We start from the raw sequence: 16,012 nt of genomic DNA, 5'->3' as shown, positions 1-16,012 counted from the left end.
TATAAATTATTTCGTATCCTGATAAGCAGTACATAAGCTAAGGTAAACATGGTATTTTGCCCCACTTAAAATCTGGTTTGTAATATTTTTAAAAATGTGACTTTAAGGTTCGGGTGGCATGATAAACCTGATATAAAGAAATTGACCTAAAGAGACATACAGTAAAGTAGTAAATAACAAAAAAAAGAGGAAAGGGGAATAATTCAAACATCTTACATTGTTTTCAAGAGGAATCTGCAGTCCAAAACAGCAAGTGCAACACAAGCAATTCAGAATGTGAATTTTACAAAATGGGAAAGTGTTTATGCAGACTGAGAGAAAACACTTTTTTTCTTAGGGCATAGTGACACAGTAAAAACCAGCTGGTCTTGTGATTAATCACTTTGAGAATGTGGAAAGCAATATGTGGGTAAGGGCACAGTATGGCAAGTGGTGGACTTTGTGGTCCCGTTGGCGTATATGTTGAGAAGATGAGAGATGGTGTTGGCGTGAAAGACTGAGGTGTGTAAGATACAGTAAGTTAACAAGATGTCGGATAATAAATAGTCTGTGGTATTAAATGAATGGTCTGGTCACTTTGGTGAAAATGCTGTAGATTCAAATATGTCGTCTTGTTCTCACAAGGCTGAGTCCCGGGCTGTTTTTGCCTTCTGTTTCGAGAAATTGAGGCTTTGCACAGATGTCTTTTCCTTACCTTAGCATGTTCTAAATAAAGACATCTAGCAGGTTTTACAATTCCAATTGAGCTTCATATTTTAAACTTCACATAACTTAGCGAATCACCATCACAGCATGTAGGTATAGACTCAAGAGATTCAACAATTTGGCTTGGTGTAGTCAGCGGTGGTCTGGATTTCTGGAAGTCTGGGAAATTATGCCATTGTCATCAACATTGCCACAAAATGTTTAATTTTTGCTATTTTTTATTTTCTTAAGTTATTTCTAGTTGTTTTATTTAGAGACCCCACAGACTTTGCGTGACTTCATGGATAGAACACAAATCTCCAAGTCCCTCTTTTCTGTGTGTGCTTCTGTATTAGGGTTCAACTTGTCATCATTAAGAGCTTTAAAATAAGATACTGAGTTCAAACTGTTGAACAATTTTTCGTAATAAACATATATGAGCTACTGTATTTTTTGTGTTCTTTGTGTGTGTGTGTGTGTGTGTGTGTGTGTGTGTGTGTGTGTGTGTGTGTTTTTCCATTGCTTGATGGAAGAGATGAAAGACCATCACAATTAGTGATGGATCCTTCACAGACAAAAGGAAAAAGAAGTTTCCAAATTTGCAGTTTTGAACATGAAATTGTCATTTTGATTTTATAATATTGGACTGCTTTGCTTGAAAGGCAGCTAGTACAGACATTCCAGCCTGAGAGCACGTTTTATATTTCAAACTTTACTGTGCTGACTGATATCACATGACCGATTTTTACAGTTCAGTTGCTGTTATGCCTAGTAAGCTTTCACTTCCACTTCACTTGCACTGGTAATATGAACCTGGATTTATTACTTAGGTGAAAGAGACTCTATCCACTTTCTGGAGTCGCGGTACAGAAATGTCAGGGGGAATTAGATAGAAAGCACTGCAATGTACATTTAAGAGGCAGCGCAAAGTGAATGAGCAATTCCAGCCAGCAGCTGCAATGCTTTTACAGGAACAGATGTTCATACAGGCTGCCCCAGGACTAGCTCGGGCCTGCTAGCGGTGGTGCTAGTACAGGCAGCTGCAATAATAGCTTGTGTGACTATTACTTCAAGTTTTGCAAACTAGGCAAACAAATGTTTAAAATATGTGTAATTTACAGGATCCTTTGAATTAGATGGAGAACTTGACATGCTTTTTGATGAACAAGGCTCACTGGCATTGTACCCTCAAGGTTGAGAAACTACTTAGTGTTGCTTTGTAAAGTTAAGGGACCTTGGTGTTTTGTATTTGTGGGATGGCCCATGGTCCATGATGGAGAACATTTAAGTTTGTCAACGTTCAAGTCACGCATTTCTTTATGACACCAACAGAAGGCTCCAGGTTGGCCAAACCTGACAAAAATAATCTATCATGAAGTAATCATCCAATGAAATAAAACGTTACCTGCAACCGGGGTAAGTGAATTAACGTTAACATTTTGTTGTCGTTAGTTTACAAGTTGAGACGACCTTCGTGCTGCCGTGTTGGATTTGGACATACGCGCCTTTTCTTCGGCAGCAGGTCAGCTGACCCCGACGTCATCACGTCGACATTGGCGAACGTCGCATACAGGAAGCTGAATTATCAGCTGATCCCGTTGGCTGATGTTGATGCCCGAAGTTGCGTTTTGTTTGGACACTGTGTTGCTCTTATCTGCCTGTGACATTGAAGACACATTAAAGCCGAGAAAGGGGCGCGACGGGCTTTTAGCGGCTGACGAGCTTGTGACTGATCAGGGAAGCGTCTCACGGCGAGGACGTTGGGTTTGTTCTCGGCAACGGCAGAAGAGCTAGCCCCCAAAGCTTGAACCTCCGCGGAAACAAGGAAGAAAAACAGCAAAAGACAACCGACGTAGCGTGCTCCCCTTTGTTTGTACCGTGCCTGTCCGTGGCCGTGATATTGAATTATTTTTTCTCTTAACTTTATTTTTTCCGTGCACACGTTGTTATTGTTGTTATTATTTTTTTTAATTTATACTTTATTCTAGATAGTCCGAGAGGGTTTATAGCTAGTCCGCTAACGCTAGCCGTGACACAGTCGTGTTGTCAAGCTGGTAATGTTTTCGTAACCGTCCGACAGTGACACGGTGTGTAGTTTGTTTGTGAGGGGGGGGGACAATTGCCACTATTAAAAAAAAAAAAAAAAAAAATTGTAATTATAATTTTATTATTTTTTTGCTGGTAGTCAGTAGATGCTCTATGCGATTTGGAGACTTGTGAAATGATACTCTAAACTAGTAAGTTCACGTTCAGTCTCTGAATCAAAGCCTGTTTTGAGATCTTTCCGACTGCTAGACGAGTTTGTTCATTATCTTCAAAACTGCTCAATTCAGGACTTTGTGTGTAGCTTTTAAAACACAGGAACAAGTAATAGATTAACTGATAGCGTACCCCTTGTCCACATTACGTTGACCGCAAGTTGCGTAATATTTTTTTGTTTTGTTTTGGGGGGGTGCAAAAGTGATCTCCGAATACCTCGTTTTAGTCCTATTTAAAACCTTTTTTTTATTTCTAAGTTATAAGTTTGTTTGGTTCACGGGCGTTCCGTTACATATTTAACATTTCAAACGTTCTATTTTTGGTTTGTTTTTATGTCGACATATGACATGTGATATAGCGCTTACTTGTCACTGTGACCCTTAGATTGAGACGCCGTTTGACGCTCACGTTCATGAGTCTGGTGGTCCCAGTAAACTGCACAGACAGAGATATGAATTAGTTCGGCCATCTGAGAAATACTGTTGGGTGAGAGCTGCAATACAGTGAGGGGGAAGGCCGGGGAGAAAAGGGTCCCTCTCAGGGGATCCCATTGTGTCTTAAGGAGGTGAGCTGCCCCCAAGAACTTGCCAATGCTGGATCTGGAGGTGGTCCCTGAGAGATCACTTGGAAATGAGCAATGGGAATTCGCCTTAGGTGAGTTCATTCTCTTGACTGATTCCTTTGAGTTCCTCGTATTTGTACATGCCGATGATTAAGCTTTCACCAGAATGTTTGAAGGTACTTTTTCCCCCCCGCTATTTGCATGTTGTCTTGGTTTCTGTTTATGGGTGTGCATTTTCATGTATTTGCTTCAGGGATGCCATTGGCCCAGGCCATCTCTATCCTGCAGAAACACTGCCGCATTATAAAAAATGTCCAGGTGCTATATAGTGAACAGGTAAGATGCTCTGTTTTTCTGCACATAATATAGACTGTGGAACAATGTCTGCTGTCACAATTGGAATCTTGGATGTTGCACTGTTTACTCTATTTTTCGCATCATTGGCCTTTTGTTTTGTTTTGTATATGTAAGCCATTTTAAACTGCATAATACTCAGTGTTTGAGATCCTTCACTAGCAGTGATGTATTGCATAGTTTATCCACTAGAGACTGCTAATGAAATATCAAAGCTGTTTGTTTTTTAATGGTCACTTATTTAGATTAAGCGAAGAAGTTTGATTGAGACTGACGTGTCTTTTTAGATTTAAAAAAAAAAAAATCATTTTACTTTTTTTCAGTTTTATGTTGCACCGCTTCAAATAAATTCAATCAGGATTGTTGTTTTTAAAACTCTGCCCACTGCTCCAAGATACTTTAACAAGCAAATGGAGGCAGTTGTTTCGTGTCAACGGTTCAAAAATCCTGATTATTAATAATGTCCGTACGCCTTTCTCAATTACCGGCTTGAGTTGATTCTGATTGTCGACTTATCAGTTGATGAGGACGAGCCCCTCTTCATGTCACTTAATGAGGTGTCTGTTTATCTCCCCCTCCAGACACCACTCAGCCACGACCTCATACTGAATTTGACTCAGGATGGGATTAAACTGCTGTTCGATGCCACAAACCAGAGACTTAAGGTGCTTTTTTCCTTTGAATTGGTCGAAGCCTTCAGCTTCATTTGCCTCGCTAGTGATGCCTCATCTGTGTTGTGTTGTGTTGTGTATACACTGACCCCCTCTGTTTTCCTGTGTGACAGATGATTGAAGTGTATGACCTGAGCAAAGTCAAGTTGAAATACTGGTGAGTAGTTAAAATGCAGGGCAGCGTTCTGCTATGTTTTTAAAACAAACACAAGGCTTTTTTTTTTCTCCACAGCTTTTGCATGTTCGCTTTAGCTTCAACTCACTTGCACGTTCACTTCTTCAATATGAAGCTGAAGAAGATGAAGTCTAAGCTTTTTAAGAAGTGTGTTAACCCGACACTACAGTGTTGGGGTCTCAACCAGTGTGTTGTGCTAACTGCTGCTCCCTCCTTGATTGATTCCTCCTGCTGTAACGTGTCCCTTAAACGCTTGTTCAGCTGCTTGCCTCTCTCTGACAACTACCCCACTAATGCAGCACATCCTGTTTGAATGCTAATAGACATAGCACTGACTCTGTGTGTGTGTGTGTGTGTGTGTGTGTGTGTGTGTGTGTGTGTGTGTGTGTGTGTGTGTGTGTGTGTGTGTGTGTGTGTGTGTGTGTGTGTGTGTGTGTGTGTGTGTGTGTGTGTGTGTGTTTCAGTGGAGTCCATTTCAACTCTCAGGCCATTGCCCCTACAATAGAGCAAATAGACCAGTCGTTTGGAGCCACACACCCAGGAGGTACTCTACAAACCACCCTGCCCGGACAATCTTTCAGTTTTTGTTTTTTTTTTTGTTTTTTATCTGAACTACTGCCTTTTCTTCTTTTCTCCATTTTCAGTTTACAATGCTGCAGAGCAGTTGTTCCATCTCAACTTCCGTGGGCTGTCGTTCTGCTTCCAACTGGACTCGTGGAACGAAGCTCCAAAATATGAGGTGAGTCCCAACCCATGAATCAGCCCTCCTCTGGGTTTTCAAGTGATTCCATTGAGTGCTGGCACTGTGACATCAAGCCTCCTTATTGTGGCTGTGACTCAGCGTAGAAACCACACGCCTGCTGAACAGGTGATGCCTGCAGCTGGTTTGGGCGCTGGCATGAAAGATTGTTTTACTCCGGGGATGTCAGATGACAGATTTTCAGAGTTCAGAATGCCAGCCAGAGAGATGTTTGGCTCACTGGTACAGTTTTGGTAAAGGAATCATCGGACGTATTGTAATTCTGAGACCATAATATTGTAAGGTAACAAATTACATTCAAATTTGTTACCTTATTAATTACATCATTATTATCACTGTTATTATCCTTATTATTATTATTATTACACAACAGTAATCTACCTGATACGGGTATGTAAGCTTTTCAGTGGCTGTCAGCTTTCTTTTCTTTCTCTATGCAACATAACCAGGGTGTCGTCACGTCCACCTCCTGCACAATACAAGTTGATATGCTACTCTCTTCTTGAATTTTCACACCCCACCCCAGCTCTTATCGGTCTTGTACTTTTCCAAGAAGTTTTGCCTTGCCAGCCTAACATGGGTTTGACCTCCCTGCAGATCCCACATGGGGCCATGGTCAAGAAGATGCACATCTACACTGGCAACAACCTCCAAGAAACACGGTAAGAAAAGAAAAAGAAAAGAAAAAACAGCAGGTGAAGCCGCAAACGTGTTTCCTATGTTGCACTAAAGCAGGATTAACTCCATTTTTCGGATATTTCTTTTGGTCATTTTTTTTAAATATCTCCCTGCAGTGAATCCTGTTGTGAATGGTAGCTGAAGAATCGACTTGGTTAATTATGTGCCATCCAGAGTAATGCATGCACGCACGCTGTTGTCGTCTCTCCTCTCAGGGCTCCAGGGGTGCCAATGGCTTGTTTCCTTGGTAACATCTATGCAGAGTGTGTGGATGTCCTCAGAGATCAGGCAGGACCTCTGGGGCTCAAACTCCGCCTTCTCACCACAGGTAATGCATGGAGTCTGTGAGACTTGATTAGGTTTTTGATGAGAAGATGGTCCCAGCTTGCCTTCCCCTATTTGCTCACATCTACGTCAACATTCACAGGGTGTTTTTTTGTTTGTTTGTTTGTTTGTTTTTTGCTTTTAAATCGTCCATCCTTTCCCGTATTTTTGTCATTTTAGGTCAAAGGAAAAATTTCTCTGCGACCTATTAAATGCGCTTTTGTCTTTGCTGAGTAATTCATGTTTATTATGGCAACATTTTAGGCAAAGTGTCTTGAAGCGACGCAAATTGTACCCTCACTGATCCGTGGGCGTTCCAACGATTCCAGACTTTGCTTGAACTCACTTTCTCACTTTTTGTTACTCATTAAATATTTGCGCTGAACAGGAAAATCAGTTCACATTAAATATTTGCGCTGAACAGGAAAATCAGTTCAGTGTTTTGTTTTTTGTTTTTTTGTTTTTTTCTAACTTGACTCTGAGCATGCTTTTAATAGACAAATACAGGTCCTTGTAGATGATAAAAGTTTAAATAGTTATTTTGGGTACTCTGGGATCTTATTTGGAAACCGTAACAATCTCTTTCGTACCAGAATTTAATTTCTAAAAGCTTGGACGTGGCCAATCGATTTCTTGAAAGAACAGTCAAACTTTGCTTGTTAATTTGTTTTCCTTTACAGTGTTTGATTTATGTGTTTCTCCAGGCATTCCACACACTCTTATGTTGCACATTTGACCACATCAGATTCACAATAAGCAGATCCTGCACCAAAAATGTGTAAAAATGTTAAATTGAAGTTAAACGTCACATTCTTTTTCTGAAAATATTTTCGGTGAATTATGTGGTTTTTACCCTCTTTTAAATGTTCATGCAGCACATTATCCCCAATGTGGGATAAATAAAGGCATTCTGCCAGCATTTCCATTCTCTGACATGAGACTTTTTTTCTTTCTTGCTATTTAGCTACATACTGTTTTGAGTCCCCCCCTCCTATTTTTTGTTTTCACATGTGTAGGTTCTGGTGCCAGTATGATGGCTGATGCAAAAGTCAAGTTTATAGAGAGAAGCATCTACTTTGGAGACTCCTGTCAGGATGTGCTGGGTGCTCTGGGCTCGCCACATAAAGTATTTTACAAGTCTGAGGACAAGGTAGGAAACCCGTCCACCCGTTATTTCTACTGTTTATTCAGCTATTGTTTCGTGAGGTCAGACTCCAGAACAAAGGTTCGTGACTAACAGCATGGTTCTGCTGGTGCAGTCGGCACCTTTTTAGTGAGTGCAATGGTTGTTCTGATTGCAAGCAAACCAGTAGAGAGGGTGACGAGGGTAAGAAGAAATAGAATTTGTCCCTCAGCTCTGCGAGTGGCGTCATTTTGTTTTTTTTAACAAGGGAGCAATTGGCTTCGACTGATGACAAGCTGCAAATGAGCAACAATTATGCAAACTTATTTTTGGGAAACCTCATCGATCGGCAAAATAAAACAAAGCAAGTAGGAAAAATACAGTGTAATAGTAAGATTTGTCTCCGTTGCATTCAAAATCACCTTCTGGTAATGGACTGCAACTTTCTCTGCATGTGCAGAAAGTGAAATTGTGTTTTTGTCTTTGTGTTGCGGCTGAATGTAGATGAAGATCCACTCTCCATCGCCTCACAAGCAGGTCCCGTCGAAATGCAACGATTACTTCTACAACTACTTCACCCTCGGGGTGGTAAGTCGATCCAACAAGGCTCATACCACATATTAAGTCTTGCTTGTCAATGCAGTATTCACTGCCGACCGGCTAGACTAAGTGCAGAATTGTAATGTGTGTTGTTGTTGCTGCTGTTTTCACATTAGATTAGATCAGATTGAACTTTATTGATCCCAAATTGGGAAACTACACAGTTGCAGCAGTCAAAAATCAATACAAAAAGTGTAAAAAAGAATAAAAATAAACTATACAGTAGTTAGAGTTTACAGTTAAAAGTGGTTAAACTATACAGTAGTTACAAGATATACAATAAAATATTTTTAAAATCCAATCGATCTATGTACAACAAACACCAGGGGCAGATGTGCAAAGCCAGGCTTTATAAACCATTTGTGCATTATTTGCCATTGAGTCCAGTTAAAAAGTCCAGAATTCTCTCTGTCACAGAGGGGGGAAGAGTTGTACAGTTGACTGTGGTCATAGTATCACCGTTACGTGTCCGGAGCATATAAGACCTGCCAGTTATCTATTCTACCTATGGTAGGGTTTGTGGAAGGGCTTATTGTAGCGCGCCCCAACTTTTTTTTTTTTTTTCATTGATTGCGAAAAAAGTCCTATTTTAAATCAGTAATTTGAAGCTCCGCACAAGTATTTATCTTGATTTAAAATTGGGAGATACTGGAAGTCCAAGGTTAGGATCAGTGCATCGTCTCTGAACACATTTTGTGACTTGACGTGGCTTTGAGCCAGTTTTTGCATGCACTACCTTGCTCACATTATTGATCTGCCTTGGGCTAGCAATTTTTTTCTTTCTATCACCTCTTCGCCTAAAGTGTTTTTTGAAGACCCGTTGTACACACTCACATTTGAGGTGTTTTCTTTGGAAGAACAGTGTATTGTGAGAACTGAAAATGCCTACCAAGACACGTAACCAAGATATTTGGCTATGGGGATGTAATCCTGTTGCTATCTGCGTGTTCCTGCCCAGCTGTTAGCTCGGGATAGCAGCGGAGCAAACAGGCCTGTGCAAACACGACACCTGAAACTCTCTGTTGCTGTTTTCCAGGACATCCTGTTTGACTCTACAAGTCACCTGGTGAAGAAGTTTGTGCTGCACACCAACTACCCCGGACATTACAACTTCAACATGTAACTATCCACAAATGCGCTCCTATAAAAGGCTCTTAGCAAGTTTTTTTTTCTTTGTTTTTTTAAACCTTCACACAACCGCATTTCTGTCTTCACTTGTCTTTGTTTCATCACAGATACCATCGATGTGACTTCAAGATTCCACTTGTTATTAAGAAAGGTGAGACAAGGAGAGGATTGATTTCATCAATTTCACTAGTGTTGTGTTCTTTTTTTAAAAAAAAAGATATCTTCTATTGTCTCACTTCGCACACAGACGGAGCCGACTCCCAGACAGAGGACTGCATTTTAACCACCTACACCAAGGTCAGCCACATTCTCTGCACTAACCGTGTTTTACCATCAGTTAGGTCTCTGATGAAAATGCTTCTGATTGATTCATAGTGTACCAGTCAGACACAGTGTCAGTTGGTAATTGCTCTTGATGGGAACACGGTTGTTTTTCCCTGCGGTATCGCCGCTCGCTCCAGAGGCTCGTCATGCCTCTGGGGGCGTTTAGATTTGTTTTGTGCGCACACCCACCCACAGAGATGCCTGACAGTCGTCAGCCCACGTGAAAACCAGCCGTACATCTTTGTGTGTGAAATGGTAAATGGACTGCACTTACCTTCACGGTGTCTAAAGTGGGCCACAACGCTCTACTCATTCACACGTCCTGTGTGTGTGTTTATGGAATAGTTTGGTCCGGCACCTCTGCCTTCATGGTCTGGCACCTCTGTCTTCATCACAATATTAAAAGCCTGCAAAAGTGTCACATTCAGAATTTGCATATGCAATTTCTCTTTTTTCTTTTTTTTAACCGTCATTTTGTATTTTAAGCCTGCAACATTGTGGCTTTAAACCCAAATTATGTGCAGAAATTCATAAATGTATTCTGCTCATTGCTGTTTATAACGACAAAACAAAACAAAACAAAAAACAGATGCAGAAAATGATCTTCAACTTGAGCTGCTTCCTTTCTCTGTCAGTGGGATCAGATTCAGGAGCTGTTTGGTCACCCGATGGAAAAACCTGTAGTTCTTCACAGGTGAGACACACACACACACACACACACAAGCGCTCCTACCGACTCAAAAGTCGTTTGTCGTAATTCTAATTGGTTTGTTTGCTGTTTGGCATCAAAGGTGCAGCATTTCTTCTTGTGATGCTTTGCATACATGAACTCCACAGCCTGCAGTCCTGCCGACCTTGTGTCTCTTTTGTGTTTTTTTTTTTTTTTTTATAGACCCTCATCGGCCAACAACACCAACCCGTTTGGCTCGACCTTCTGCTTCGGACTGCAGAGAATGATCTTTGAGGTGAGAACGTGTAAAAGCTTGATTGTTTTTTACAGGAAGGAGTGAAACTTGCTGCCTACCCTAAAAAAAAAAATGCCTTTGGCCAAAGCACCGCCTGTAAGCACATTTGATTCATATTTCTTGGAGAATTTGTATTTGGCCCTAATAGAAGACGTTTTAAACAAAACGTTCACTCGTCTTTTAAACACACACACACATGCGCGCACACATATACACACACAGGGCCAAGATTACATGCCAGATTGACTACAGGTGCCAAAGTGGTTGAGACCGACTGATTTAAATGAGGATTTTGCGCCCCCTACTGCTTTCTGCCACCGAGAACATGAAACACTAATTTAAAAAAAAGTTCATTGTGCAAAATATATAGACATGAACACACTTGCGCATACATTCACATGTATTGACAAACTGCTGTTTATCTGTCAAGGTGATTTGCATTTTTTTTTTTAATGCTCTATGAAGAGTGGCTCTGAATCAGATCCTTTGTTTCAGTCGGTTGTGTGAACTAAAGCATAGAAGAGTGAATAAAGCGTCGTGGTTTACATTTCAGGTTCTTTAAAATCGCTTACTTTCAGTGCGTTTGCACAGAATTTTGCACACTTGGAATTCTCTGTCACTTTCAATTAGACATCGGGAATGGTTTTTAATTGAACACTAATATGTTCTTGTACCCGTTAAGCACATCTGGACTGATTTAAGTGCGCTCATAATGATCATAAAACTGGTTGTAATGGAGCTCAATGCCGAATTGAGCAGGTGACGCCAAACTGATGAATGCTCGTGTCTGTGAACATGGCTAAATGAAGTAACCGTTTGGCTTGCATTGCTGCCCTCAGGTGATGCAGAACAACCACATAGCGTCAGTGACTCTCTACGGTGCTCCGCGGAACACCAGTCAAGCTCGGCCAGATTCCAGCAGCAGTTCCCACTGAGCGGCAAGTCAGAACCGCGTCACCCCGATCTGGCTCGACCTCGACCTAGAACCGAACGATCCTGTGACTCAAAGAGGCTGACCGTCGACCGAGCGGACCCGACCCGACCCGACCCGACCCGGAACAACCACAAGTCAACAAACAAAGGTCATCTCGTCCCAATTTCAGATGCTTCCGGCCAAAACGGAAGAGGAAGAAGCCGCATCAACCGGAACGCACCCCTGGATGGCACACGGCAGGAACGCGGGATACGAGGAGCAGCAAAATAGAGAGGAAAAAAAAAAAGAACCCGTGTAAAATCTTTTTTTACAGGAAAAGCAGTGTTCAAGCAGAGGCCGAGCGTTTCCTTGTTTCCTGCGACGAACCACAGCAGAAGATCCGGGATGGGAGACGATCGGCGTTGGAACGGCGAGTTTGAGGGCAAGAAATCCCCGAAGAGTTCCATGTCCAACTCGGCCCAACTCGGATCATTAAAAAAAAAGAAAAAAAACTGTAGCCGTGGGTCGTCGACCACCAAGCACACTGCCGGTCAGAACCAGACTGGCTCAACCAAAACCCGGCGCTCAACCCCCCGACCCCTGACACGACGATGCGGACCAGCCGGACGCTTCCTGCAACCAAAAAAAAAACGCAACAGCGAGGCGCAGGGGGAGAAGAAGAACCCACACCAAAATAACTAAACAAACAAAAAACAAAAAAAAAACGCCGGCTCAACAGATCCAAACAGCTGCTGTTTTTCTTTTTCTTCCCCCTCTCTTTCTTTCTCCATCACTCTTCAGCAGCAGTCACAGCTGCTGCTGCTGCTGCCGCTGCTGCTGCTTCTTCCAGCAGCTCTGGACGTTCCACGTTCTTAAAAAAAAAAAAACACACACTGTCACCTCAAAAAAAATAAAATGCATGTTTTGCGCTGCCCGTCTTTACAACGGCACATCCACAAACTTTGTTACACAGACACACACAGACAGCATTTCAGTCTCCCCTCTTGAGATATTTACGCGCGTTTCACGAAAAATACACCGCAGCTCGTTTTTCACATTTCAGTTCAAGCGCCATCGTCCCGCCCTCCCCCCCTCCCACCCCCAATCACCTTGTATGTCAGCTTTTACGTCTTTAATCCTAAGCATAGTTTAATAAACTATCCGTTTTTAATACGAGCGCTCACTTTTCTGCTCGTGTCGACGGCGTTTTATTTTCTTATTTTCTCTGAACGAGGCCCGAATGTTGCGGTGCATCGAGTCGCGCCGCCGTTTTGACATTGTTACACATAATGGTTGCTGTCGATGTTTCCTCTCTCCGACCTAAACTGACCGCACAGGCTTTACAGTCGTCCACTACCTGCAGCTTTTTTTTCTCTCCCCCTCCCCTCCCCCCTTTATAATAAATGACAGCCTTCTCACGTCTCCCACAAACGCACGCACACACACAGACATACACGCGCACATACAAACAAGCATCCTGTACATATTTGCATGTGTGAGCGAGTGGCACTTTGCTTTTGTCCCGTCGCCGTGCAGAACGATGTGCGGCTGTCGTGCATTTCAGATTTAAGAAACTCTCTCTTTGTCTCACCGCACAGCTTCAAGGTTCCACGGAGTTTGTGTCTCCCTTATTTTGAAGGGGGTCATTTGTTTCTATTGCACCGGAGAGAAGTCGTATCTTTTAGAAAACTGAAGAAAAAAAAACGCGATTCTCTCCCAAAAACTCAGCCGCTCACTCCAGTACAGAACGGAACGGAGAAATGCTTCGTCCGAAGGGTTAAAGGGAAGTTCCGACTAAAAGCAAGTGCTGAGTGTGCGGCGTCGCTCACTGACCTTCCTTGTATTTATAATTTCCAGTCTTTTTTTTTTTATTTTTTTTATGTCAGTTCACCAGCAGGATGTAGTTTTTGTACAGAATCTTGTTTTTGTTTTTTTTCCTCTCTTGTTTTTCGGGCACGGCGTGACTGGCGCGGCTTCTCCTTGTCCAGGTGACCGGCCAGCTAGAAAAGGCCACGGTGAGAACAGGAAAAAAAGTCAAGTGTGCTGTGTGAATTCATGCCCCTGCGGGGGGGGGGGGGGCGTTTGCGCTCCTGACGCTGGGGGTCGTGCTGTAAATATCCGAGCTCTCGGCCGTCCGTCCGTCCGTTTGTCCCTCCGTCCTTCCTCTCGCTCGCCTGACCCGACGAGCTCGGCCCCTCTGCGGCCACTCCTGAAAACTGAAATCATTTCTCCCGATCGGACCGAGAGAACCCCCATCTAGCTTCGGCATGATGCTCCAGTATATGTCTGCTTGTTTACACTCGAAGGAGGAAGGAGGGAAAGAAAACAAAAAAAAAAAGGTCACTGGCTGCAGCTTGCCGGCAAGTGTGACTCCCTCATCGGCGATAGGAAATGTGCTTTACTGCGAAAAGTGGACGTTTTGTTTGTTTCTCTTCAATGGTGGGACCCCAGTAGAGCAGGTCCAGTCTTACCACATGGCTTCCAATTCCTATTTTGTAAAAAAGAAAAGAAAAAAAAAATGTACTCAGCCGCCTCGTCTGATGAACTTGTGAAATGCCTTCCCACGCAACCCCTTCCTACCCCTGCTTGCTCTCGAGTCCCGTGAGGAAACTGGTGTAACATCACGTAGAATCTGTATTTAAACATGTTCCTAATACTTGCGTTTGTGCAAGTGACTATTTAAAAAAAAAAAGAAGAAAAAAAAGGAAGAAAACTTTTGAACATTGTGCCTCATCTCCCACCGAGCCTGTTTTTTGACTTCTGTCCGGATCTCCTCTCTGAAAGCAATCTCTATACACACCCACACACACACCTTGAGAATGCATTTGAGCTGCGTTGCTGTGCGGTACGTGTGCACATGTGCCACTGACCCAGAGAGATCATGCTTCTTGTTTCCTGTCGTACACAGGCCGGTGTTGGGTTTCCCAAAACGAGGCTCGGATTTGTCACGTTGGACCACGTTGTCCCCTCTGCTTTAACCCAGAGGTGCCCGCCGACCGCAGATGCAAAGGAAGAAAAGATTGTTCGCAATCTCGAGGTCAGAATAGGTGCGTCTCGAATCCTGCGTGGAAGACGCTGGAAAGGTTATTGAGAAAAAACATCAGAAAATATGTCTTGAAATAAGACGGTGGTGTCGAATTTCCTCTGAAATCACGTCTATTTGTATTATTTAATCTGAAGTTCCTCTGTTGGACTCGGATAAACCGGTGGCCACCCTAGAGACACAAGTCTCCCTGTTGCGAGTAGATGAGGTCAAGCAAGGTGGATGGCTCAGCTCTGCGCTAGCGCACATTTAACGCGAATACGAGAGAGAATGAAGCGGCCTCTGTACGATCCTGGATTTGGTAAACCCGGCTCGGTCAGCGCTGTGAAATTGTGAGACGTTGGTGGTGATGGTTCATCTCACCCGAACTCAGGTGGACATATCACATCCTTGATTTTCTAAAAAAAAAAAATAAGATAAAAATAAAACGTGTATATACAATTAAAAAAAAAAAAACATGTTAGCCTAAAAATTAGATAAGCTTTTTGATCCAAGAGTCTGAAAGGCTTTTCATTATCTTTTTTTTTTTTTTTTTTTAATTATTATTATTATTATTATCATTGGTATTGCATTGATTGCGAGAATGTATGACTGTCATTAGCAGATGGTTGTAATTTCAGTGCCAGCTTCAGGTGATGATGATAATCCCATGTTAACTTTGTATGGTGCGTTATCATGTTTCGTCGCTCATCTCATTTATTCTCTCCTGATTAATGTGTGGACGTTTCGAGGCCCCCGTTTTTCTGGAAACGCGGCCGTTCCGCCCTCTTACAAAAACTACTCATGAAGTTCATTGGAATGTGGCATTTTATATTTTGAATACTATATCTATATAGATTTAATTTGCATGTCCACTGACAAAAGGCAATAACAAAACAAACAAAAAAAATTACCGCGTCATGCAACGAGGGTCATGATATGTTGACTAACGGCTTCACTCCAGCAGTGGAGGCTGCAGGCGACGTGTGTGATGAGCCGCGGCCTCGGCAACTCTCCCCGTTGGGCTTTGTTGAATTGAGCTCACTGTTCATTAACATCAAAGTTCATTTTCCCGTGTGTGCAAAACAGGATGTGAAAAAAAAAAACAATTAAAAAAAAAATGTGGATGTTTAAAAACTTTGGTGCCGTTTCATTCATTGTTTGCTTTACTCAATGATATTCAGTTTGGTGTCTCTTGTGTGAATTCTCTCCAGGGGTACTCTTGACTTCCAACAACAACAGTGTAAAAGACACCCACACTGAAGCGCCGCGCTAAGAACTTCAGAACTTTCCACACCATTCTTACCTACATTTTGGCCGTAGGCGTGATCAACTGTGTACGACTAGATGTTGATATCCCCTATTGCAAGGGGTCACCGACCTGTTTGAGCTTGAGAGCTACCTCATGGGGTACAGAGTCATGTGAAGGGCAACCGGTTTGCTACGCTGTTATAATGGAAAATAAGAGAA

The 16,012-nt window shown here is 42.5% G+C and overlaps 1 protein-coding gene across 3 annotated transcripts; it reads left to right on the top strand.

The window, feature by feature from the left end:
* Positions 1–2,267: 2,267 nt before the first annotated feature.
* Positions 2,268–14,991, top strand: phaf1 (phagosome assembly factor 1). 3 transcript variants are annotated; one of them, XM_076042766.1, is made up of 17 exons: positions 2,269–2,536; positions 3,328–3,597; positions 3,759–3,841; positions 4,441–4,524; positions 4,644–4,687; positions 5,170–5,249; positions 5,350–5,444; positions 6,063–6,127; positions 6,359–6,471; positions 7,484–7,617; positions 8,095–8,178; positions 9,227–9,309; positions 9,426–9,469; positions 9,566–9,615; positions 10,278–10,336; positions 10,535–10,607; positions 11,447–12,465. In XM_076042766.1, exons 2-17 carry the CDS (start codon positions 3,534–3,536, stop codon positions 11,540–11,542), a joined length of 1,251 nt encoding a protein of 416 aa, XP_075898881.1. In that variant the 5' UTR covers positions 2,269–2,536; positions 3,328–3,533; the 3' UTR covers positions 11,543–12,465. The 3 variants fall into 3 exon arrangements, with proteins under 3 accessions (XP_075898882.1, XP_075898881.1, XP_075898880.1); XM_076042765.1 differs by having other exon boundaries at positions 2,269–3,597; positions 11,447–14,991; XM_076042767.1 differs by lacking the exons at positions 10,278–10,336; positions 10,535–10,607; positions 11,447–12,465 and adding an exon at positions 9,838–9,999 and having other exon boundaries at positions 2,268–3,597.
* Positions 14,992–16,012: the final 1,021 nt, after the last annotated feature.

Source organism: Nelusetta ayraudi, unplaced genomic scaffold, assembly GCF_046127955.1.
Source record: "Nelusetta ayraudi isolate G7.1 ecotype Tasmania unplaced genomic scaffold, CSIRO-AGI_Nayr_v1 ptg000071l, whole genome shotgun sequence".
Classification (NCBI taxonomy): Eukaryota; Metazoa; Chordata; class Actinopteri; order Tetraodontiformes; family Monacanthidae; genus Nelusetta; species Nelusetta ayraudi.
The sequence above is the reverse complement of the archived record's forward strand: the minus strand, read 5'-3'. Positions and strand labels throughout refer to the sequence as shown.

Excerpts from the sequence above, each read along its gene's own strand:
- phaf1 (XM_076042765.1), top strand. The coding sequence starts at position 3,534 with ATGCTGGATCTGGAGGTGGTCCCTGAGAGATCACTTGGAAATGAGCAA. Across the intron at positions 4,525-4,643 it reads CCACAAACCAGAGACTTAAG|ATGATTGAAGTGTATGACCT; the intron begins GTGCTTTTTTCC and ends CCTGTGTGACAG. Across the intron at positions 6,128-6,358 it reads AACAACCTCCAAGAAACACG|GGCTCCAGGGGTGCCAATGG; the intron begins GTAAGAAAAGAA and ends CTCTCCTCTCAG.